Source organism: Dipodomys spectabilis, unplaced genomic scaffold, assembly GCF_019054845.1.
Source record: "Dipodomys spectabilis isolate Male_0828 unplaced genomic scaffold, ASM1905484v1 ptg000197l, whole genome shotgun sequence".
NCBI lineage: Eukaryota > Metazoa > Chordata > Mammalia > Rodentia > Heteromyidae > Dipodomys > Dipodomys spectabilis.
Window position 1 is genome coordinate 735,565 of NW_024870874.1, and position 24,970 is coordinate 760,534.

A 24,970-nucleotide genomic window follows, 5' to 3' on the forward strand; every position below is an offset into this window, starting at 1 on the left:
ACAGATGAAATAAAATGGTTCCTTGGCCTATTTCTCTGGACTGTCTATATCACTTATCACCTATGTGTACAGCAAGTTCCTGGAAATTATTTACTGAAAATGTAATCTAATAAAATTTAGGTTAATGTTACTTGAATGTAACCTAATGTTAGCCATGGTCACTTCTCATTAAAATATGTGGATTAAAGGTAACAGTAATACTTCTGTCTAGACACTGAATCTAGCTAAGAAGATATTTATAATTATTGAATGAAATTGTAATGTGTTGTTAGAATTATATGTCATGCATATTGTATATTTGTTTTACAATATTGCTATGCAATATAATTGCAATTTATTTTATTTTTTTGTCGGTCATGGGGCTTGAGCTCTGGGCTTGGGCTCTATCCTTGCGCTCTTCAGCTCAAGGCGAGCGTTCTACCGCTTGAGCCACAGTGCCACTTCCAGTTTTCTGTGGTTTATTGGAGATAAGAGTCTCACGGACTTTTCTGCCCGGGCTGGCTTTGAACCGTGATCCCCAGAACTCAGCCTCCTGAGTAGCTAGGATTACAGGCGTGAGCCACCAGTGCCCAGCTGTAATTGCAATATTTTAAGATATAGATGAAACTTATGATTTTACCTTTATGAGAAGTTACAGAATTGAATAGATTAAGTCTTGTACAAAGTTTATAAAGCCCATTAAAATAATGGTGGCTGAATTTTCCCATCAATACTTTAGGCATTTCTCCTAAACAAACAAAAAAATCAAAACCAAAAATACGGTCTACTTTTCATGAAAGTTATTTACCATACATTTTTTTTTCAGTTTAGTCTGCAATCTTTGTTATAAAACCTCCATGCTGCATAAGTGAGGTAATCCATTCCTTGTGCAGTTGGAAGGGAAATGCTTTCCTGTACCACTGTAATTTGCTTTGAACAATCATTGCTATTTGTAACCATATCTTGTGATCACAAGACACATGTAGCTGAATTTAGAATCTGTTGAGAACACAGAAGGCGGCAGTACTGTTTCTAAATGTCACTGACTTAGTGATTTTAACTCATAAAAATGTTAAGTTTAAATCAAAATCATCCATTACTAAATTGTACTCTAGATAATAAGAGCTATTTTTATGTGTTATTCCATTTCCCATATTCCTGTGATCTCTTCACAAATTTGTCAGAAAACTGTAGACCCTATTCTTAGGAATTACCCAAGCCAAATGTACATCATGTATTTCTCATTGTTTAGGCAGTCATACCTAGATGCACATGGTTGCCTTTACATACCTTTAACTAAGGAATCATAGATGTGTACATAATGATGCCTTAGATATAATGTATAAAATTTTTCTGGCATCTTTTCTGGAATTTTTATTTTTTTTAAGAACACGGACTTACAGATTAAGGAGTAACATTATTTTCATTTAATCACGTTTTAGATTCAGTTTTAGAGTTGATATACACTCACCATGTATTTTTCTTTGACCCACTTAAAATGTATTCTTAAATGCGTTTAGGCTATACTCAGACTAAAGGAAAAAAAGCCACATAGAGCATAAAAATATTCCTCTTGAAATGTTATTTTTATTTTCTTTCTAAAGGTATAAAGCAGGATAATAAGTGACAATTTTAGCAGACAAATGACAAATGACAGCAATGAATTGCCACATATACCATCCACTGGTAACTGAAGTTTATTTGGGAAATATGAGAAAATGGAAAAGATAGAAATCTTTGCAGCTGTGATAAATTCCTTTTTGGAAACAAGAACAGTACAAGAAATATCACATCACATCATGAATTGTTTTCCTGACTTAACAGTACTGTTGAGAGTGAAGGAAATTGCCTAGAGGACCTATTCCTTGAGGTCAATGGTTTCCAATAGAATAAGTTTACAAACTCTCCTAATTTGGAAGCAATGATCTCTAATTCCTAATTCATCCCCAGGTCCACACTATGTTCATCTGGAAAACATTTACTTATTTCTGAGGAGATTCCAGAATGAGGAAATCCCTGGGTCCACTATCTGTCACTCATAAAAGGTCAAATACTTTGACCAACTAAAACATTCAATTTCTGAGACATATGGAAGAAATAAGTGACCTGAAGGAGCTCTGATAACTTCAGGTTAGATGCACCTCTAAAACAGAAAAGTGTGTTCTCTCCTTGGACCCAATGTTTTCACAAGGCCTAAGGCTTCTCAGAAAATAAGGAAAGTGTTAAAAATATTTCAAAGAAATGTACTAGTTTTGATTGTCTGCAGGTATGTGTAAAATGTAGTTGTCACAATTTAGCTTTAAATGATCACAGAGCATTAACTGGAATTAAAGAAATGATAATAAGCATTAAGATCTAAATAAACCTATGATATCTAAGGTAAAAATTATATTAAATGATGTGACTTTTAGTTAACTATTATTTTTCAGCAGAATTTCTCTTTGCTGATTATCTTCCAAAATCCAGGTAACAAGATACTGTAATCTTTCAATGAAAACGAATTTAAAACTGTCATTATATGTTTATTACCTTAAGGTTGTGTGGTATAAGATTATTAGAGCCACAGTCATTAGCTTCTCTTCCTAGGCAATATTTCAGACCCCTGTGAAAAATTAATAGTTGCCTTTGAAGGGAGGCTAATGAAGTCAAGAGTGTCATCTATGGCATTGTCCCAAACTGCCATTCTATATATACTTCCTTTTTCCCAGATACAGTACTTATGATTTTCTGACAACTGTTAGGAAGCTTTATCTGCTCACCCTCCCCAATAAAGTATTTTTTATTATGTAAAAACCACTGTATTTTTGAAATGAGGAAGAAATACTACAGAACACAGTACATAGCTGCTGACATTCTGTAATATGCCAAGTTGAAACAATAGCATACTAACTAGTTTTAATCCTAGCAATCAAGACAAACAAATTGCATTACGTTTGTAAGTCTAGGCTCTGGTCTTGATTTGTCATCTTATAACCCAATGCTGTAGGTCAAATAGGGTCATAAATAACATAGCTTACTTCAAACAACATCACTCTTGGGAAGTAATTTAAAACACATGGTTTATTAGTACTCTAGATTTAGCATCTTCTTCATAGGAAAGACAACTCGTGACACTAGAATTCCCTGTGAATTAAATGAGGAAAAAAAACAAAACTGAGTTTCAGAAACTATAACTACAGAATTTGGTTGTTCTTAATCCTACTGGCTTTTTTTCTTAGACCACTTAAATATTACACAGGTAGTAAGAGATGATGCATCTTTTGAGATTATGCTAGAAAGCTGTAGACTGAGATTTCAGAAAGCCAGGTTTTGTTTGTACATATCTTTAGCAATCAGTCTAAGATGACACACTCAGAGCACTTAACTCATCTTTGAGATGTTTTTGAGTTGTGTATAATTCCCAGATTGCCAAGTGAAAATAAAGCAAACATTTGAAGGTGTCTTTAAAATAGGCACTTTAGATAACCAATTTACAGTTCATCACCCCTCCCACCATAATATTCCTTTTATAGTTTAATAACAGGAAAATATTTGATTTTTCTAGTCAACTGAAGCATATTGATTTTTTTTTTTTTTTTTGGTCAGTCGTGGGGCCTGAACTCTGGGCCTGGGCACTGTCTCTCAGCTCTTCAGCTCAAGGCTAGTGCTCTACTACTTGAGCACAGTGCCACTTCCGGCTTTTTCTGCTTATGTGGTGCTGAGAAATCAAACCCAGGGCCTCATGCATGCAACGTAAACACTCTACCAGAGCCACCTTCCCAGCGGTATATTAAATTTTTTTCCCTAGGTTTTTCAGAAAGACACAGAACTAAATTTAATGCCTAATTATATTTTGTATACTAGGTGTTTTTGTAGTTATTGCCTCTTTTCAACATGTTTCTCATTTTTGTAGCCTAATCCTATTTTAGAAATAATTATGCTATGTACTAAATGTTTTATCCATCTTTCATTTTTAGCTCCAATTATCCTTTGGGCTTTCATTGTTTTAAAGTCATTCTTTGTCTTTCATATTTCATCAGTCAACAAATATCTATTAATTCCTAGGTGTCAGGCACTGTTGTGATTCTTCTGATTCAACATTTACTGTCATTCTCTTTACTCTCTCTCCCTTCTGCTCTGTCAATCTCACAGGGCCACTGTGATTCTCTCATTGCTTCTATGATTTTCTTACTCTGTAATCTGTCCTATGGTTTAGGAACAAAGTCTTAGTAGAAACTCTTGGGACCAAATGTGCTTCAGAATCCAGAAATTTTGGATTTTAGACATATCATGTTTCTTCACAAAAGGACATATCCACTATTTTAATTTGAATCAAAAGAGAGTCACTGTCTCCCAACTCATTGGCCTCTTTTTTGGTTCTTGGTGATGCTCAAGCATCATCAGTGAGTTTTATGGCATCAGACAATATATTGAATTTGCTTCCTATCCTTGCTACACCTATTACAATTCAGGTCCTTTCTCTCTTCTTGGTTTTTGTAGCTTTTCAAACTAGACTGAAGTGACTTAACCATGCATTATGTTAGAAACTGAGAAACAAAGACATTCTTTGGGTTTCTTATCTACAGGACTTCTTGGTGGGAAAGACTAGAGGATTGGTTAAATGAATTAGTAAATAGAATATTTTTATAACCATTAAGAATGATGAGTTTTGTCTGCTAAATGCTAAGACATATTAAGGAGAAATGTGTGTTGCAGAGCTGTTGAAGTCCCATAGACAGTTGGTATAACGCTATGGAAAATACATATCAAACCATAGCAGTGCTCTGAAAAGATACTGGGAACCTTTATTTTGATTTTTTTAAATGTTTAAATAAAAAACTGAAATTATGTATCTTAGTCTGAAAAAATAAAAGGAATGAAAACTGGTACGCTTGTAACATGAATTCTCAAACATTATGCCAAGTGAAAGAAGCAGTCACAAAAGAACACATAGTATGATTCTTTTCCAAATCTAGAGTTAGAAAAGCACAATACACCCCCCTTGCCTGAAGAGGAATATACATCAAGACCCTTAATAGATGCTAGAAACTGTAGATGTACACACTGTCATATTGTCAGTAGATGAGAGAACTAGGAAAACAAAATGCTAACAAATAGTCATATAGAATGGACAAAATAATTCAGTCCTGGACAGACTAGTCCAAGATGGCCTAATATATATCATCACACTACTTAGAAAAGGGAACAATTTAAAACTTATGAATACTTTAACTATTTTAGTATTTTGAGATGGTAATTGAAACCCAATGTGGGTAAAGGAGATCAATGTAGGTCAGTGATAGATTAAGGTTTGGAAAAGGATAGCAAGGCAGAGGGATTGAATTATTATAGTTGAATGGTATGGAATTTCCTTTTTGGAGTTAGAAAAATGTTCTAAAATTGATTATGGTGATGGGCATACAACTAAAAACCACTTAATCTTATGCTTGAAATTAGGTGCATTGTATGCATGAATTATATCTCAGTGAAACTGTAAGAATAATCTGGAACATGTGGCAAGGGAACTATACTTTTCAAATATTATTCAAATTGCAGTGCTGGTAAAACATCCTGGTTTAGATATTGACCAGCTCACTATAGGGATGGAATCTAACAGAAACAATTCATTCATTCAACAGAAAGCAAGATCCTAAATTCATAACCCAGTTTACTAGTACATAGTAATTCAAGAGGGCTGGGAAGGTGGCTCAGTGGTAGAGCGCTTGCCTTGCATGCCTGAGGCCCTGGGTTCGATTCCTCAGCACCACATAAGTAAAAAGAAAAAAGCCGGAAGTGGTGCTGTGGCTCAAGTAGGTAGAGCGCTAGCCTTGAGCTTAAGAGCTGAGGGACAGCGCCCAGGCCCAGAGTTCAGGACCCACGACCAGACCCCCCCAAAAAAACAAAAACATAGTAATTCAAGAGGTTTAAGCAACCATACTCCTAACTACTCAGGACAGTAAAGTTAGTCAATTAGTCAGTAAAATGCTACACTGGAAATGTGGTTCACATGGCCAGAACACTAGCCTTTAGCAAGCAAGCTGAGTGAGCGCCGAGTTGAACCTTTGGTGTTGGCATAAACAAACAAACAAAGCAATAATTAACATGTTAGAATTTGTGAAATGTTAAGTAAATTCTTAACATAGCTGACCCAGGATTTTACTTGGTATACCTAAGGCTTATGAAGTTTGGAGTTTGTGTTGAATACACAACTGAAAGAAAACGAAATGAGCAGTAGTATATACCATTTAAAGCTTTATTAACAAAACAGAAACAAACTCAAGACAACTGTTTTGTTCTTGCTTCTTATCTGACCCTATATTGACGAGATTTTTTTTGTTAATAAAATGACTTTGGTTAAAAAAATCAATATTCTAGTTTCATCAAAAACAAACTTCAGATGAAAGTATCTACAGTTCAGTAAGTGAAAGATTTACAAAAGCATGTCAATGAAAACTCAGTTCTTTCCTTCAAACATAAAGATGAAGCCCCTTCAATATAACTCACTTGAAATCATAAAACAACACAAATCAAGATCATGAGTGTTCTATAGCCCCTATTGGAAAAAACTGAGGAAACTCATGGATAATTTTCAAAGCTTCGTTGTAAAGTCCAAGATCTGAAAGAAGCATAGAAGTAGACACTTAATTTACAGTGGAAAGCTGCATCATCTATCATCTAGAAGTTTTCTACCTATTTCTCTTTTAGAGTTTATTTTCACAATTCAGTTTCTATAACTGAGTTAAGAACCATCACTTTAATTTTACTGTGGCTCCCAGACCAAAAGAAGGCACGTGGGAATACATGATCATCCACTTGCCTGTATGTGTATTACCTTACCCCAGGCTTTCGTGTATCAAAACAAAAATCATTAATATCCTATTTTGAAACATTTTTCTTTATATCTACAAAGACCTTTCAGAAGCAGGACAAAATATCCTCATATATTTCTTTGGGATCGGAAACCTCCTATAGAAAATAGGAAACCTCTATTGAAAATATGGGTAGACTGAGAGTTAAGACCAATACATACCAAATTAATAAAACCATTGTTCTCATAATGACATAAAATCACTGAATACCAGAAAGATTTGCTTACCAAAAGGAAGAATATCCTCTTTAAACTGGATGAAAGATGCACACATGATTGTTGCCTTGGGGGTTACTCTTCCAACTACTTCCAAGACTCCAGAGATTTCTTCAGTAAGCTAAAACATTGAACAAAATGTCAACTTATTATCTTATTTTTAGAATTTGGAAAATGACACATCTTTCAAATGATTTCACTTTACCAAATTTCCATGGGAAAAAAGTAACTTTAAGATTTGACAATACTTAGGGCTGGGAGGGTGGCTCAGTGGTAGAACACTTGCCTTGCATGCCTGAGGCCCTGGGTTCGATTCCTCAGCACCACATAAACAAAAAGAAAAAAGCCGGAAGTGGAGATGTGGCTCAAGTGGTAGAGTGCTAGCCTTGAGCTGAAGAGCTGAGGGACAGCGCCCAGGCCCAGAGTTCAGGCCCCATGACCGGACCTCCCCCCCCCCCCCCAAAAAAAAAAAAAAGATTTGACAATACAAAACATTATACAATTCTACTCTGGAAGACAGTGGGACTCATAGGGAACTGGAAGTTCATGTCTTAGGAGAATGAGGGCAGAAGGATTGTTGTTCAAGGCCTGACCTAGCAGAAAAGTTTACAAGAACCCTTTCCAACCTGTAACTGGGTAGAAAGCCTCTACCTATCTTCCTTAAACATGGAAATACATGAAGTAAAACAGGCAGACTGCGGTCCAAATGCCTGCCTGGGCAAGAAGCAAGGTCCTACTCAAAAATAAAAGGGAGGGGCTGGGAAGGTGGCTCAGTGGTAGAGTGCTTGCCTTGCATGCATGAGGCCCTGGGTTTGATTCCTCAGCACCACATAAACAAAAAGAAAAAAGCCATAAGTAGTGGTGTAGCTCAAGTGGTAGAGCACTAGCCTTGAGCTGAAGAGCTGAGGGACAGCGCCCAGGCCCAGAGTTCAGGCCCCATGACCGGACCCTAAATAAATAAATAAGTAAATAAATAAATAAATGGGAGAAGAATGGCTTAGCTGTTGAACACCTGCTTGGTGAACCCTCAAGTTCAAACACCAGTACCTTTACAGAAAGGAAAAAAAAAAAAAAGCTCATTACTTATCTGATAGTCTATATAAAGCTTGTTACCTGTATGTGTGTGTGTGTGTGTTTGTGCCAGTACCAGGGGTTAAACTCAAAGCCTCATGTTCTCTCTCAGCTTTCCTGCTCTTGGCTGGTACTCTACTAGACCGATGCCTTCAGTCTGGATTTTAACTATTTAAATAGAGAATCTCACGCATTTTTCTGTGGGACTGTGATCCACATCTAAACCTACTAGGTAGACAGGATTACAAGAATGAACCACTTGCAACTGGAAAGTCTTGTTACTTTTTTTCCTAGTAGCTTCCAGTCCAAAGTATCAGTTAAACATTTAAGCTAAAGATCAACTCAAATGAACTGGGAATTTCTTTCTTTCTTTTTTTGTCAGTTGTGGGGCTTGAACTCTGGGCCTGGGCACTGTCCCTGAACTCTTCAGCTCAAGGTGAGCATTCTACCACTTGAGCCAGTGTCACTTCTGGTTTTCTGGTGGTTAATTGGAGATAAAAGTCTCATGGACTTTCCTGCCCTGGGCTGACTTTGAACTTTGAACCTCAGGTCTCAGCCTCCTCAGTAGTACGATTACAGGTGTGAGCCACCAACTACCAGGGAGAATGGGGATTCCTGTAAGCAGTTTAGTATTATTATTTTTGGTGTTCATCATAGAGCTTGAACTGAAGGCCTGGGCCACTGTCCTAGAACGTTTTTTGCTCTAGGATAGCACTCTACTACAGCTTTCTTGTCCAAGCTGTCTTTGAACTATAATCCTCAGATCTGAGTAGCTAGGATTATAGGTGTGAGCCACAGGCTCCTGGAAGAAATTAGTTTTTAAGGACTCTTGAGAATGACATGTATAAATCTATTTACCAAATAGCATATGGAATTGTCTGCATGGAAAACTAAGAAAATATTTTTCAGCAAATTAAGCATAAAATACAGAAATAAATGACGCGTAATAAAGACAGTATTAGAATAGACCTATAGTGCTAGCTGCTTAGGAGTCTGAGCAGGAGAATCTTTTGAGCCTAAGAATCAAAAGACCACTGGGTAACAAATCAAGACTGTCTCAAAAGAAGAAAAATAGAAAACTCTTGAAAAAGGAAGGAGTAATATGAAGGGATTTTTCTCATGTAATTTTTCTACATAAGGATGAAGATTTTTGTCCATCCAACCACTTAAGGGATACACTAATAATCATGGAGCCCACAGAATCATTGGTTAAGAGATATAAAAAGAAATATGATATATATGACAATTTTAAAGTTCATTTAAGTTTTACAAGCACATCCTTTATATATTCTCTCCAAAAATCAGAAATAGCAACAATGCAAAACAAGATAAAGAGACCTAATACTTAAACATACTGGCTCCATCAACTCAACGTTCCCAGTTTTCCCTTCTCCATCTGACAGAATAAACATTTTTCCAGAGGGATGAATCTGAAAAAGAAAACATAATTTAGTAACAAACAAACAAACAAAAAAACAAACAAAAAAACCCACATGAACCTTTAAAAGTTTCAAAATGTGAACTAAAATGAGCAGATTGACCCTAATTTACTTTAGCTTTGAATAAAGCAATCGTTTTCCCAACGGTTTATTTGGTTCAAATCACCCTATTATAAAAACAAATTAAAGGAGGCCCAAACTATTCAATAGTGGGAATGTGCTGGCCCTTATGATTTAGGTAGTACATAGCTCCTTGAGGGAATGTTTTAAAAATGGAGTAAAATAAGTGGCTGCTCCAGGATTTGGGTTCTGTTCCAGGGAGGCACCTGCAAGCAGCAGTGGTTTGCATGCCACTTTTGCTCTTTGCTGTAGTGGAGCATTTTAGTTAACTACCACACTCTGGCTCAGTCTTCCTATATGGAGTGGGAATAACATTCATTCCCTGTGGGGGATGTGTGGTAGAAACGAGTTACTAAGTGAGTCTTTATAAATGCTGTTCTTTCTCTTGGCTTTCTCAATCACTGATTTTGAGTTGAGGCTTTGGCCTGTTTCTCATCAGTAGGATGAGGGGGTTTGGGGCAAAATAGGTAGTTACAAGTTCTGGAAGGGATGATGCAGAAATGTTTTCAGGAGACGTGAATACGAGAGAACGAGGTCTCAGAACAGAGGCGACCGTAGACAACAAAGAGCAGCCTAGCTGGCATCGGTCACGTACTGTGAGAAACGCAGAAGGTTATACATGGGGGAGTCAGCGGTACAATTCCCTTTAGCTAAACAGAACGGGCGAGGGGCACTGGAACTTCAGACTCCAGAACATTCGAGAACACTTTTCTGTGCTATAAAAAAGGCGCGAAAATACGGCCGCAACCACTGAGGTATGGGAAAACTCTCCTTGGACAAGATAAAGCCAACCGGGAGGGCAAAGCGGCTCTGAGGCTCTCCGTCCTTCACCCACCATCGTCTACTTCAGGTCACCGGGGCCCCCACACCGGCTACAATCCGGGGGGAGCGGAGGGAAACCGGGAGCGCGCCCACCTTTTCCAGCCGTCCTACGAAGCAGACTGGCCGGTCGATAAACTGAGGTACCATACTGGCGTTGATGCGCCACTTGGGCATTTCCATTAGGTCCACCATGATAGCTCCAAAAGCTGTGCACCGATGAGCAGCTGGTAGAACCAGAGCAACTCCGCGGGATAATCGAGTTCCCGGCGCCTTCCTTGATTGGCGTGCCCGTTCCACCAATCAAAAGGGAGAAACTTCTACCGACCTCACGTTGCCCCCTCGGAGGCGCCCGGAAGTGGGAGGTGACGGTTTTGTGACTCGCGGCGTTCCGGAAGTTTCACGGGTGCTAGGCAGATCAAGCGAAGAGGGCGGGACGTGGGCGGGGGAGGGCGGGGCCTGAGGCTGAACTCTGCCGGGATTTTGGGTGTCCCTGAGGAGGCCGTGACCCCGGAAGTCGGGCGTTGGACTCGGGTGCCAGTGTGGCGGCGGACGGCGGCGCGAACCCCAGGTACCTCTTCTCGCGGGAGTCGCCGCTGTTTCACCGCTTCATTTTCCCCCTGCGGACTGATTGTCAGGGCCGAGGCGGGAGTCGGGCGCCGGCGGCGGCGGGGCGGTCCGCGGGCGGACCAGCTGTGACAGTTCCCCCGCCTCCCCCTTCCTGGCAGAGCGGGGCGCGCGGGGCGGGGGGGGGGGAGCGGGCTGCCGGGGGAACCCGGGTTCGGGCCGCCCGAGGGCGGGAAGGCGGGGCGCGTAGTTGCCACGGCTTTCTTCAGGCCGCAGTTGCCTGTGGCCGAGCGTCTCTTCTCCCTCCCCCTCCTCGCGCCACTGTGACAGTTTCTCCGTCGGCTGCTCTACCTGCGATCCTTTCTAGATCCTTCGTAACAAGGTTTCTCAGACCCTAGGCGTTAGCAGCGTCGGGTTGGCCCCGGAGCCCCAAGCGAAGGCTACGTCTTGCACTCCTCTATCCACCGAACGAGGTCCGACGAAGTGATCTCCTGGGGAGGTATAACGGACTGACTCTTTTTTTTTTTTTCTTTAACCCCGGACAGTCTTTGTACCGTTACTCTTACCCCCAACACTCTTGAAGGGGCACAGCTGGAAGAGAATCTATTCCGAGAGGATTGGGGGAGGGCAGTATTCTCGAATCTGACACTGGCTCACCGTGGGATGTGTAGCTGGGTTGATTTTTGGGGTTTCCTCTGCCAGAATTGGTACCTACCTTGTCCAGGAAGTTTCCGAATGAGTGCTCATTAAAAAGAAACAATCAACAAACCCAACTCTCTCTCTAAATATATATATATATACTCTCTCTCTCTATATATATATATATATATAATTAGGTCTTAACCATTTTATGGAAACCGAGTCTTGTTTTTCTCCAAATCTTTTTTCCAAAGGAATTGTTATGATTCATATTCAGGTACCTCCCTGGAGTCTCCCATTTAGTCCTGAAATTACCTTAAGCCAAAGAAATTTGAGATTTCATATAAAAGATGTTTTGAGGTATTCTATATATGATTGAAATATGATAAATCCTTTGAATGATAGTATTTAACACTTAATATGTCTTAGTTATGTTGTCACTGAAACAATTTCATTAAATGTGGGGTGTATTTTGTTTGGTGTAAAGAAAAAATGTTGAGGGTACAGGTCAATAACGTCTATTTTTGCTTAAAGTCGTTTGCACTTCAACATTGTTTTGGGAAGAAATTTGATGTGTATTATACATGGTAGGAGGCATATTTTTAATGTAATAACTACTTTAAAAAACAGCCTGAAGACTAGATGTTTACATCTTCTTATTACAGTTAAAACAGCACTTTTAAACAGACATTAAAAAAGATAAGCAAGAGAAAAGTTTAAACAGCTTTTTGTGAGGAGGCTAGGGCAGGAGGAGCATGAAGTGAGGCCAGTTAGAGGAGATGTCTGTCTGTCCATCTGTCTATCTAATCTACCTTCTTACTTACCTACCTACCTACCTATCTATCTACTGTATGAAAATTGTTCAGAAACATTAAACCAAGCCAAATAACCAAAAATGACTTCAGTTTGGGGGATTTTTTTTGCCCCTAAATTTTATTATGAAATGGATGTCTAAAAAAGGTTTATACTGGGGCTGGGAAGGTGGCTCAGTGGTAGAGCGCTTGCCTTGCATGCATGAGGCCCTTAGTTCCGATTCCTCAGCACCACATAAGCAAAAAGAAAAAAGCTGGAAGTGGTGCTATGGCTCAAGTGGTATAGCGCTAGCCTTGAGCTGAAGAGCTGAGGGACAGCACTCAGGCCCAGAATTCAGGCCCCACGACCGGACCAAAAAAAAAAAAAATATCTATCTATCTATCTATCTATCTATCTATCTATCTGATAATGTACTTTTGAGACAGTTTAAGTGAACCAATGTGAATCTCTCATTCATCTTAAGACATGAAAATACGGTTAGTGGTTTGCACTTCCCAGTTGTCTCTTCCTTGCTAATCTATTTTAAACGCTTAACCTTGCAATCTGTACTAAGCTTCTTAAGATGTCTCCACAGTTAAATCACATGTAGACATTTCTAAATGGTATACTGATTAGCTTTGTCAGTCTTTGACCTTTATATGAATGGAATCATGTATCATTGTTTCTTTGGTTGTTGATTAATGGAGGCGAAGTTTATTCTTTTTATGCCTTTTTATTCTTATTGACAGTGTATTGCAGTTCGTTTCTATTGTATACAGAGCCACTTTGATATTCTTGTACTTCCTTGTGTGCTTGGCAAATGCATACCAGTACAATTGCTGGAACATAGGATGTGAATCTTCAGCATTACTACTAAAAGCAAATGATTTACTCAAATGCTGAGACCAATTTATCTTTTAGACATACAGGAGAGTTAGTTACAATTGACCCACATTACTGACAATCCTTGATGTTTTTCCATCCTAGCATGGGGATATTTAGTAGTGCTTCCACCAGATGAGTGGGAGTTTGTTGTTTCTTGAATCCTGTTAGTTTTTTCGTAACACCTAATGTTTTGGATTTAGCATCCACTTATCAGGGAGACCATGTACCATTTGTCTCTTCGTTCTTGGCTAACCTCGCTCAACAAGATTCCTTCTAGCTCCATCCATTTCCCTGCAAATGCCATTATTTTGTCATTTCTAATGGCTGCATAATATTCCATTGTGTATAGATACCACAATTTTTGGATCCATTCATCTGTGGTGGGGCATCTAGGTTGTTTCCATATCCTAGCTATTGTGAACAGTGCTGCAATAAACATGGAGGTGCACGTGTCCTTGTGTATTGGTTCCTGTTGTTCAGGGTAGATGCCTAGAAGTGGTATGACTGGGTCGTAAGGGAGGTCAATCTTTAGCTTTCTAAGGACCCTCCAGACTGCTTTCCAAAGTGGTTGTATAAGTGTACATTCCCACCAGCAGTGTAATAGGGTTCCTCTTTCTCCACATCCCCTCCAGCATTTGTTGTTGGCTGATTTGTGGATGTGGGACATTCTGACTGGGGTAAGGTGGTATCTCAGGGTTGTCTTTATTTGCATTTCCTTCACCACCAGGGATGATGAACATTTCCTCATGTGTTTCTTTGCCATTTTTATTTCTTCATTTGAGAAGTCCCTCTTTAGTTCCCTTGCCCATTTAGTAATTGGTTTGTTAGGTTTGGGAGGGATTAGTTTCTTGAGTTCCCTGTATATACAGGATGTTAACCCCTTGTCTGATATATTGCTGGTAAATATTTTTTCCCAGTTAGTTGGTTGTCTTTCTAGCTTAGTTGCGATAGATTTAGCTGTGCAGAAGCTTTTTATTTTAAGGTAGTCCCATTTGTTGAGTCTCTCTCCAACTTGTTGTGACCCTGGGACTCTGTTCAGGAAGTTCCTTCCTGTGCCTATTAGTTCAAGTGTCTCTCCTACTCTGTCCTGCAGTAGTTTCAGAGATTCAGGTTTAATGTTAAGGTCTTTAATCCATTTTGAGTTGATGTTGGTGCATGGTGATAGCTGGGGTCCACTTTTAGTTTTCTGCATGTGGCTGCCCAGTTTTCCCAGCACCAGCGGTTGAAGAGGCTGTGTTTCTTCCATTGTATGTCTTTGGCTCCTTTGTCGAATATCAGCTGGCTGTAGGTCTGTGGATTTATTTCTGGATCTTCTATTCTGTTCCATTGGTCTTCGGGTCTGTTTTTGTGCCAGTACCATGCTGTCTTTGTGATTATAGCTCTGTAGTAGAGTTTGAAGTTCGGCATGGATAGCCCTCCCATATTGTCTTTATCCCCTAGAATTGTTTTGGCTATTCTAGGTCTTTTGTTGTTCCATATGAATTTTTGGACTGTTTTCTGTATTTCAGTGATGTACGTCATTGGGATTTTAATAGGAATTGCATTGAATTTGTATATTAGTTTTGGAAGTATTACCATCTTTACTATATTAAGTCGGCCTATCCAGGAGCATGGGAGGTCTTTCCATTTCCTAGTGTCTTCTGCAATTTCTTTCTTTAACTTTTTATAGTTCTCATTAAATAGTTCTTTTACATCTTTGGTTAGGTTAATTCCTAAATATTTTATTTTTTGTGAGGTTATTGTGAATGGGGTTGCTCCCTTTATTTCCCTCTCTTCCTGTACATTATCAGTGTATAGGAAGGCAACTGATTTTTGTGGGTTTATTTTGTATCCTGCTATTTTGCCGAAGTGATTTATGATTTCTAAGAGTTTGGGGATGGAGTTTTTGGGATCGTGGAGGTATAGTATCATGTCGTCTGCAAAAAGGGATAGTTTAACTTCTTCTTTCCCTATGCGGATCCCTTTAATGTCTTTTTCTTGCCTTATTGCCCTGGCTAAGGGTTCTAAGACTATATTGAAGAGGAGTGGAGACAGTGGGCATCCTTGCCTTGTTCCTGATTTTAGGAGAATTGGTTGTAGCTTTTCCCCATTAAGTATAATATTGGCTATTGGTCTGTCATAAATGGCTTTTATTGTTTTTAGAAATGTTCCTTCTATTCCTATTTTCTCCAGAGCTTTTAGCATGAATGAATGTTGAATTTTATCAAAGGCCTTTTCTGCATCTGTGGCGATAATCATGTGATTCTTGACCTTGGCTCTGTTGATATGTTGGATTATATTTATTGACTTACGTATGTTAAACCATCCCTGTGTCTCTGGGATGAAGCCTACCTGATCATAGTGTATTATTTTTTTTATGTATTTCTGGATTCTGTTAGCTAGAATCTTGTTAAGGATCTTTGCATCTGTGTTCATCAAGGAAATTGGCCTGTAATTCTCCTTTTTGGTTGGGTCTTTGCCTGGTTTGGGGATGAGTGTGATATTGGCTTCGTAGAATGAGTTTGGGATAGCTCCCTCCTTCTCTGTTTCTCTGAAGAGCTTGAGGAGTATGGGTATTAGTTCTTGTTTAAAGGTCTTATAGAATTCTGCTGTGAATCCATCTGGTCCTGGGCTTTTTTTTGTTGGAAGACTTTTGATAGCTTCCTGTATCTCATTATAGGATATTGGCTTATTTAATTGGTTAACTTCTTCTTTGCTCAGTTTGGGCAACTTGTATTTCTCTAAAAAATGCATCCATTTCCGCCAGATTTTCTTCCTTTAGAGAGTATAGCTTTTGAAAGTAGTCTGTTAGAATTGTTTGGATATCTTGGGTACGTGTTGTGATGTTTCCCGTGGCATCCCTAATCCTATTAATATGGGTTTCCTCTCTTCTTTTTTTAATTAATCTTGCCAACGGGCCATCAATTTTGTTTATTTTTTCAAAGAACCAGCTTTTTGTTTGGTTTATTTTGGTTATGGTTTTCTGATTTTGCTATTGCTTTTAATATAGTTACATTTTTCTAAGTCTAATATAGTTTAAGAAGTCAATTGAAAGCATTAATGTATCAAACCTTTAAAGTTATTCTTTTTTCCTAAATTTTTTTAACTTTGGTCCTCATATGTAGTATTCCATGTTGTTAAATAGGTACTTGCTTGCATTTTCTTTTTATTTCAATTGTCTCATCCTTTGTTGACTTTATCAGCTTTTGCCTCTAAGTTTAGAGGTATGTATGGAGTCTATTCCTGCCTCTTCACCTGTATGATCTAGTTTTCTATCCCTGTACCACTGCCCATTTTCTTTAATGGTGTCCATAGCCTCATCCTAATTTTTGAGGTCTGACTTTCAGGAAGGTCTTGTTTTTTTTTTTTGCCATTCTATATTAATTTTCTAAGGTCTATATTTACTTTTCTAAGTTCCTTTGTTGGGATTTTGTTTACAATTTTACTGAGTCATTAGGTCTATCTCAGGATGAGTAATAATGGCAACTATTGCTATTCTTAATCAAAATAAATCTTTACCCTTGCTGTCTTTTTAAAGAGTATAAAAATTTTAATTCTTTTTGTTTTTTGTTTTTGTTTTTTTTTGGTCCAGTTGTGGGGCTTGAACTCTGGGCCTTGCCGCTGTCCCTCAGCTCTTCAGCTTAAGGCTAGCGCTCTACCACTTGAGCCACAGTGACACTTCTGGCTTTTTTCTTTTTGCTTATGCGGTGCTGAGGAATCGAACCCAGGGCCTCATGCATGCAAGGCAAGTGCTCTACCACTGAGCCATTCTTCCCAGCCCAAAATTGTAATTCTTATGTTAGATATATTCCTTTTTTTTTGGGGGGGGGGTCCAGTAGTGGGGCCTGAACTCTGGGCATGGGCGCTGTCCCTCAGCTCTTCAGCTCAAGGCTAGCGTTCTACCACTTGAGCCACAGCACCACTTCTGGCTTTTTTCTTTTTGCTTATGTGGTGCTGAGGAATTGAACCCAGGGCCTCATGCATGGAAGGTAAGTGCTCTACCACTGAGCCACCTTCCCAGCCCCTTGTTAGATATTTTCCTGAGTATATATCTTGTTTTTATTAGTTATTAATAGTATCATCTTTAATTAAAAATTTTAACTGATTGTTGCTAGTATTTAGAAATACCAGTTAAAATTCTTATTTAAAATCATTTTCAATGAGATTCTTGTGTTTGAGTTATTGCAGTTTTGTTTATTAATAATTCTTATGTACTTATTTTTCTTGCCCACATTAGAACCTCAAAGTTCTATTCTGAATAGAAACACTTTCAATTAAGAATGGGTTTGTTTGGGTAAGTAAAAGTATCATAAACACAAAGACTTATTCTCAAAGAAATCCAGAGACATACAGCTCAGAACTTGTGTGGTAGTGCCTCTAAGATTCTAAAGTCTCTAAGAATTGAGAGATCTGATTTCTAGAGGTTTGCAAACATCAGGGTTCCAAATTCAAAGGCTTCTGACTGTAGGCTGGGAGAATTACAGGCTTTGGGCCTTAAGCTTTGAAACCTGGAAGTTTGTTACTTCTGGGTCAGTGCTCAAGACAGAGGCTTATAGTGCTCTCTGCTTAGAATGCTAACATCCAAGCAGCTACAGTTCCCAAGCCCTGATTTCAGAAACCTTTGCTCTAGAGCCCTTGGCATCTCTCTCAAACTCCTATAGCAGCAAGATCTTGCAGTCCACTTATCTTCTCAGTCTCTTTGCCATCTCTTTTTTGCCTCAATACTTCTACCCATCCCTCTTGGTTTTTATAGCTTCTTGTACATCTGGGATAAACTGTCCTTCTTTTTGTGTTATCTCTGCTCTGTAGAAGTGCTTTTGGTGAGATTTTTCCTAGTAAACTGCCAGTTTGGCTATTCTAGTCCTCAGAAGATAATTGTATTAACCTGTTCATGGTATAGAATTTTAGTTCATTTCTCTCAGAACTGTATTGAAGTGATATTTTGTTCTTGAGGCATTTGCTTTCTTTTGTTGTGATAACTTTTATTTGTATTCATTACCCTTAATTTCTCTTTAGTGTTCTTTAATTGTGGTATACAGCAGCCTGATATGAATTTTTCTTGTTGGTAAATACATTGTGCCTTGAGTCTGATAAGGCTTGTCTTCATTGCTCTTGGATTGTTTCCAAATATTATCTCTTTGAGTTTTGTCTTTTTCCCCATTCTCTCTGATTCCTCGAATTCCAATTAGATGTAAAGAAGGACCTCACTCGTTCTTGACCTTTGTTTTCTCATTACAGTGCTTTTGATTCTATGTCCTCAATTCTAAGTATTTTTCATAGATTATAATGGTGATAATAATTCCTTGTAAGTGCTCTTCCTAATTTAAAACTTTTATGTCTAAGAGCTTTTTATTTTTTTTTTGTTTTTTTATACAAATCTCACTAATTCTCACTCATAATCTCTCTCTGTTTTGGTATGTGTCACATCTCTATTTCTTCATCTGTAACAGAATATAAAATGTATATTTATATTTTGCTGTAGTTTTTATGGGTCTGATTTCATAAAGTTCTTGATTCTAGTGACTATTGCTGTGGCTTTTGTTTCTTCATTTACATGGTAATTTAGAATTGTGAATTCCTGTTTCATGGAATTTTTGTTGATTTCTTTGAGGTTTGGTTTCAGAGTGTGTTTCTCAGGAAAGGACTTATGTTTCCTTCTTCCCACAATGTTTGGGCCCCAGGCTTTTTGCCTCTTCCTTGTGGGACAGGGATCATTAAAACCCAGGCTTTTATCCATTAGAAATCAGCAATGGACATAGGGAAAACATTAGTTCTGGTACTCATACCCTGTAGATTTGTAGATCTTCCTCCCTTTTAGCTTCTGTGGAATTTCTTTATCTTTTTTTGGGTTGGCCATACTAAAAAAAAGACACTTAAAAATACTTAGTCTAGCATTTTTAGATCCTGAGAGTGATTTCTTGAACATCTGATTTGCTCTGTTAACCAGTAATGCACATTCTGGCTTTTTTGGCTGTTATTGACTTTTTGTACAACTGTAAGAGAACTAGTATGGGAATTATGCTAGTTGCTGAAGATAGCAAATCCGGCTATGTGCTAACCAAGACTTCCATGCTAAGTAGTTCAGGCTTAATAGTAATGCTATAAGAGAGACTAGTTGGAGAATCATCAGTTTCACATTCTAAATTCAGAATGAAGATTGACTTGGAGTATCCCAGTGTAAGTGCTTTTGGTAAGAGTTACATTACCACAATTTAAACTTTTATTAACTTTAATAATATATATGTAACCTAAGAGTTAGCATTTAACCATTTGTAAGCAAACAACGTAGCAAACTATGTACAATCACATTGTGTGCAACCATCATTACCATCTATCCAGAAGTCAGTTTCTCAAACTCAAACACTGTATCCAAATGAGAGTATAAGGCCCTGACTTCAAGCCCAAGTTCCAATACCAAAGAGAAAAGAAAGAAAGAAGAGAAGGAAAGAGAGCCGGAAATAGGAATTGATGAACAAATAGAGAAAATTCCAACACTAAGTAATATATTTTATTTATTCTAGAATCCCTTGTGCTGTGGTTGTACAGAGGTATGACTTCACATCAAATGACTTTACTCTCCCTTAGGGCATTATTGAGATGTGTTTATCTCACTGAAGATAATTGTTTTATGCTTTTTGTTTGAGTTTTATTCGGTTTTCCCCCAGATTTTTACTTAGAGTTTCAGTGTTGAATCTCACTGAAGATAATTATTTTATGCTTTTTGTTTCAGTTGTGTGCAGTTTTTCCTCAGATTTTTACTGAATTTTAGAGTTACAGTGTTGAATGGATTAGGTAGTATTGTACTGATTAACAATAAGCACTATTATAAATGTAAAATAGTTTGTTGTTGGCAGGTAGAATTATACAAGTTTTTTAAAGCATAAAAATATATTATTGCACTACAGATTTAGAAGAATCAGGATGATATACGTGCAGTTTGATAGATTAGGAGAGATTTGCTCAGTGGTTAATACTGAAGGATTCCTTTTCACCTAATTCTTTGGTTCTCAACAAGGGCCAGTTTTGCTTACTAGGGAACACTTGGCAGTATCCAAAGACATTTTTGGTTGTAATAGCTGGGGCTTTCCTTTTTTTTTTTTTTTTAAACAGGTGGCTTTAGTTTTATGAAGGCTTATAGGCCTGACAAAAAACTTGGGCAGATGTTTCTTCCTTTCTTCTTTCCTTTCCTCTAACTAGTGTTTGTGTTATGTTTAGTGGGTGAGATCCTTCCAGATTCTAGTGTTACCTGTTGATTTTGGTTTTCTGTGTAGGGACTTGTTGAATTATTTTCTGAAGCTTCTGAAACTGAAAGGTTCATTATAGACTTTAAGGTATGGAGGATTTTAAACAGTGAGTCCATGTACCTTAATTTCTAGCTTTGTCTTAGGATGTTCATAGGAAGCTCATGGTCCTAAGTTGTCAATATAGAAGCTCATGGTCTTAAGTTATCAATATAGAAGCTCATGGTCTTAAGTTGCCAGGACAATTCCTAAGATTAGTTACTGTAATATTTTAAATTTGGCTTTTTACTAAAAAGGGTAGACGTTTTAAAGTTTGTGTTTCTGTTTCAGATAGCAGCAGAAGCTACAATGTTTAACTTCTTCCGAAAGCGGCCTGAGCCTAAGAAACCCTCAGTAGCAGAGACAGAAGCAGATGGATTTATCTTTATAGGTAAGTCTTCTTAAGGAGTAAAAAAATTATATGCATTGTTCCCTTTAAAAATTACTTGGTAATCTTATGATTAATTTTTAATTTCTTACTAATGTCAGAATGACTTTATATGTATAATTTAAAAAAAACAAACTGTAGAAATAAAGATCAGCAATTATTTGTCATCAGATCTGGATCTTACATTTTGGTTTGGTTGTATAGTTCTCATTCTTTTTGTAAATCACCAATTTTTACCTGTGGAAACTAAAAGTCTTAAACATTCCTTGAAAAATGTTTTCTCTTACTAATAGTATCACCCTGGCTTTGTAAATTAAATTAGGTCACATGAATATTTGCTGAAAAAAGGACTATTTTAAGTATGAAATGGTTAGTGTTTCATGAATATTTGGTTAGGATTTATTTTATATTATAAAATTAAAGTTTTAAAGAATTTTTAATTTAATCTAATTTTAAACATTTTGATAGCTGTTAAGTTTCTTCTTTCAATCAAATACAGTATAGAGTATGTTATTTCTAAAGGGAATTTTGAAAAATAGAATTTCCTTCATGTCACTATATCTTTCCCTCAGAGAAGAGATTTGCTGTCTTGGAATGTTCTTTCCAGATGCCATCTCCTGAGAAGGGTGTTTCAGTAACCAAAACACAGTATTTCTTTCTTATGTTCTTTCTTATCTACTCTGGGCCTTCTCCCTCCAGATTCTGACTGCTCTGAGAAGATTTGCATTAACTCATGTGGTGGTCACTCCCTAGGATGTTTCTCTGGGTCTCCTCTTGCAGGTACTGATTTCTTTCTTTTTTGTGCTGATTCTGGAACCTGAACTCAGGGCCTTCCTTGTGTGTTCTTTCTTTCTTCTTTTTCTTTCTCCTTTCTTGCTTACAAGTATCACTCTGCCACTTTGAGTCATGAGTCATGCCTCTAACCATATTTCTAGTTAGAGATGGAATCTCCCACACTTTTCTATCTGAGCTGGCTTTGAACTGTGTTCTCCTAGATCTCGGACTTCTGAGTAGGAGTGGAGTAGGTAGAGTGGAAGCCTGAGCTGCTGACACCTGGCTACAGGTTTTTATTGATTTCTTACCTCTTACTTCATTTATCTTACTTCATTTAGCAGACTAGGGTCTGCTGGTTTCAGCCAATACTCTGTATGCCTTGACAAATTAAGGATGGTTCTTTTAGACTCAATAGTGATCCTGAATTTTCAGCTTTGGCTCTGTTTTGGTTGCTGCCATCCCTGTCACAGCTCTGATTACTACAAGTTTAGTAGAAGTAGGTTTGGGTGGGTCTCCTCCTCATTAGCTCTTCTCTGTAGAGCTGGCTTCTTCACCGAGGACAAATGGATTTTACTTATCTGGCCCTCTTGAGCCTACTCTCTGGGAGACTACAAAAACTTTCACTTCAATAAACTTCTCCACAGAGTATTCCACAGCCAAGTTCTGGCAATCAATGTATAATTCAGATTCTGTCTCATATAGTATAGGCCAGTGTGGTGGCTAGGATAGTCAGTTATTGTAGTCCTTGAGTATTGTGGTCTTTGAGCAGAAATGGCAGCTTATCTAGATGCCATTCTGAATGGAATAAGGTGAAGTATGATGGGTATGACTGCCTATCTGAAATTTTCTTTTCATCAGAAATTTGCTCCTAGTTTTCAAGTCAGAATTGGCTCTGTCAACCTCAGTGTTAGTTCCTGAAAAGATGCCAATATTGTCTTCCTTCCCACTCCTGATTAGCCTACCAGAAAAACAGATACCTTCTCTTTTCTTTTCTCCTCTTTTCTTTTCTTTTCCCTTCCTTCCTTCCTTCCTTCCTTCCTTCCTTCCTTCCTTCCTTCCTTCCTTCCTTCCTTCCTTCCTTCCTTCCTTCCTTTCTTTCTTTCTTTCGTTCTTTCGTTCTTTCTTTCTCTCTCTCTCTCTCTCTTTCTTGTGTGTGTGTGTGTGTGTGTGTGTCTAGGATTACAGGAGAGTAGCTAGGATCATAGGTGTGAGCCACTGGTGCCCAGCTAACTGCCTTTTTTCTTTAGGAGTTTAATCTTTCTCATAGAAATTTGTTCCAACAATGAATGCCTAGTTTTCCAAACCCTTCTATATTCCTTATTTTAATATCTCTGTGGAGTTCAGATGTATGTAGAGAACTTTGTTCGTTTTTGTTGTTATGTGATTAGAAATTAATGTTATTCTTTTGCAGTATAGTCATTTAAAGAGTATGAGTGGGGTGAACTGGCATCACACAATTCCTGATGCTAGACTTCAAATATACAAGAAAATATACAAGAAAACTCTTTAATATACAAGAAAAATATTAATATGTGTATATATGATTATTTTACTTTTTAATATACAAGAAAAATATTAATATGTGTATATATGATTATTTTACTTTTACCTCTGTTCTGCCATTTGGAGAATTTCAGAGGCGAGCTTCGGCCATAAGCACAGTAGATCTTCATGCTGATTTTTCCGAGTTCTCCAATTTGTATTGCAGATAGTCTTGACCATATATTATTCTATTTTCTGTTTTATACTGTGGGCCCTGGTTTTAGGGCCTTGTGCCTCAGCTGGTGAGGTTAGCTGCTGAGGACCTTCTCTCTTTTACCAAGAAAGATTTTAATTTGAAAAAGTGCTTAACTGAACCTCAGAAGTTTCACATATTTCCAGTTTCTGTTCTATGACGAAATTTCCATTTTTCATGCAGTCAGCACCAGATGCAGATTCTTTCTTCATTTCTTCTTTCTCTCTCTCTCTCTCTCTCTCTTTTTTAATCCTACCCTCTTCTTTCTCTTTTTATCAGTCATTTCATCTCCTTTCCTCAATACTCCTCTGATACTCCTGAAATAAAAAGTGCTAACTCTAGAGTTAGACCCCTTCAGTTGACATTCTGGCTCCAGAGGTTTCTGTGGGGAAGTTATTAACTTCCTATATGATTAGCTTATCTAGAAAATTATCTTCTCATTACTATCTATTCTATTTTTTTTGGGGGGGGAGTCCGGTCGTGGGGCCTGAACTCTGGGCATTGGCGCTGTCCCTGAGCTCTTCAGCTCAAGGCTAGCACTCTACCACTTGAGCCACAACGCCACTTCCGGCTTTTTTCTTTTTGCTTATGTGGTGCTGAGGAATCAAACCCAGGGCCTCAGGCATGCAAGGCAAGTGTTCTACCACTGAGCCACCTTCCCAGCCCCTACTATCTATTCTATAGGATTTTTTTTTGGGGGGGGGGGGTCCGGTCGTGGGGCCTGAACTCTGGGCCTGGGCGCTGTCCCTCAGCTCTTCAGCTCAAGGCTAGCACTCTACCACTTGAGCCACAGCGCCACTTCCAGCATTTTTCTTTTTGCTTATGTGGTGCTGAGGAATCGAACCCAGGGTCTCAGGGCCTCAGGCATGCAAGGCAAGCGCTCTACCACTGAGCCACCTTCCCAGCCCCTTCTGTAGGATTTTTGCAGATATTAAATAAACTAATGTATGTAAAACATCACCATCTGAGGTAGCACTATCTCTACAGAGGATAGGAGGACTTAGCTTGTCCAGGCTCCTCTATTTAACATAATGCAGATTTGTAATTAGTCTAAGCAACTGATTCTAGAGACTGTCCTTTTAACCATTAAGCTATCTATCTTAGGAGGTTGTTTTTGTTTTGGAAGTCACATTGTCAGGTTTAATAGTTTTATACATATACATATATGTGTATTTAATAGTTATACATGTGTATATATATGATAGCTATATATGCATATATTTAATAGTTATAAATATGTAACATGTATATGTATATGTGTAGACACACACAAACACACACACACATTTATTAGTGCGGTTTGAGCTTAAGGCTCATGTCCTTGCCTGGCAGATATTTTAGCACTTGAGCTATACTCCCAGCCCCACCTTAAACTTTTACTATTATTTTAAATAACTTCAAAATATTTTTTGAATGTAATTTCATTGTTATTGTTAAGGT

General features: G+C 38.1%; 2 protein-coding genes across 5 annotated transcripts in view; one reads left to right on the plus strand and one right to left on the minus strand.

Annotated features, from left to right (window-relative positions):
• Positions 1-6,187: 6,187 nt before the first annotated feature.
• Rpa3 (replication protein A3) lies at positions 6,188-10,779 on the minus strand. Its single transcript, XM_042696027.1, has 4 exons — positions 10,588-10,779; positions 9,469-9,543; positions 7,055-7,163; positions 6,188-6,574 (listed from the first exon to the last, which is right to left on the minus strand). Exons 1-4 carry the CDS (start codon positions 10,684-10,686, stop codon positions 6,492-6,494), a joined length of 366 nt encoding a protein of 121 aa, XP_042551961.1. The 5' UTR covers positions 10,687-10,779; the 3' UTR covers positions 6,188-6,491.
• Positions 10,780-10,922: 143 nt separating this feature from the next.
• Positions 10,923-24,970, plus strand: part of Umad1 (UBAP1-MVB12-associated (UMA) domain containing 1) — a 161,608-nt gene continuing 147,560 nt past the window's right edge. The window contains exons 1-3 of one of the 4 annotated variants that reach the window (XM_042696022.1): positions 10,923-11,062; positions 20,925-21,024; positions 21,721-21,801. In XM_042696022.1, the coding sequence (XP_042551956.1) occupies positions 20,943-21,024; positions 21,721-21,801 (163 nt within the window). In that variant the 5' untranslated portion in view covers positions 10,923-11,062; positions 20,925-20,942. Of the gene's footprint in view, positions 11,063-11,338; positions 11,558-20,924; positions 21,029-21,720; positions 21,802-24,970 lie in introns of those variants that run through there. The other 3 variants (XM_042696023.1, XM_042696025.1, XM_042696024.1) reach the window with 3 other exon arrangements.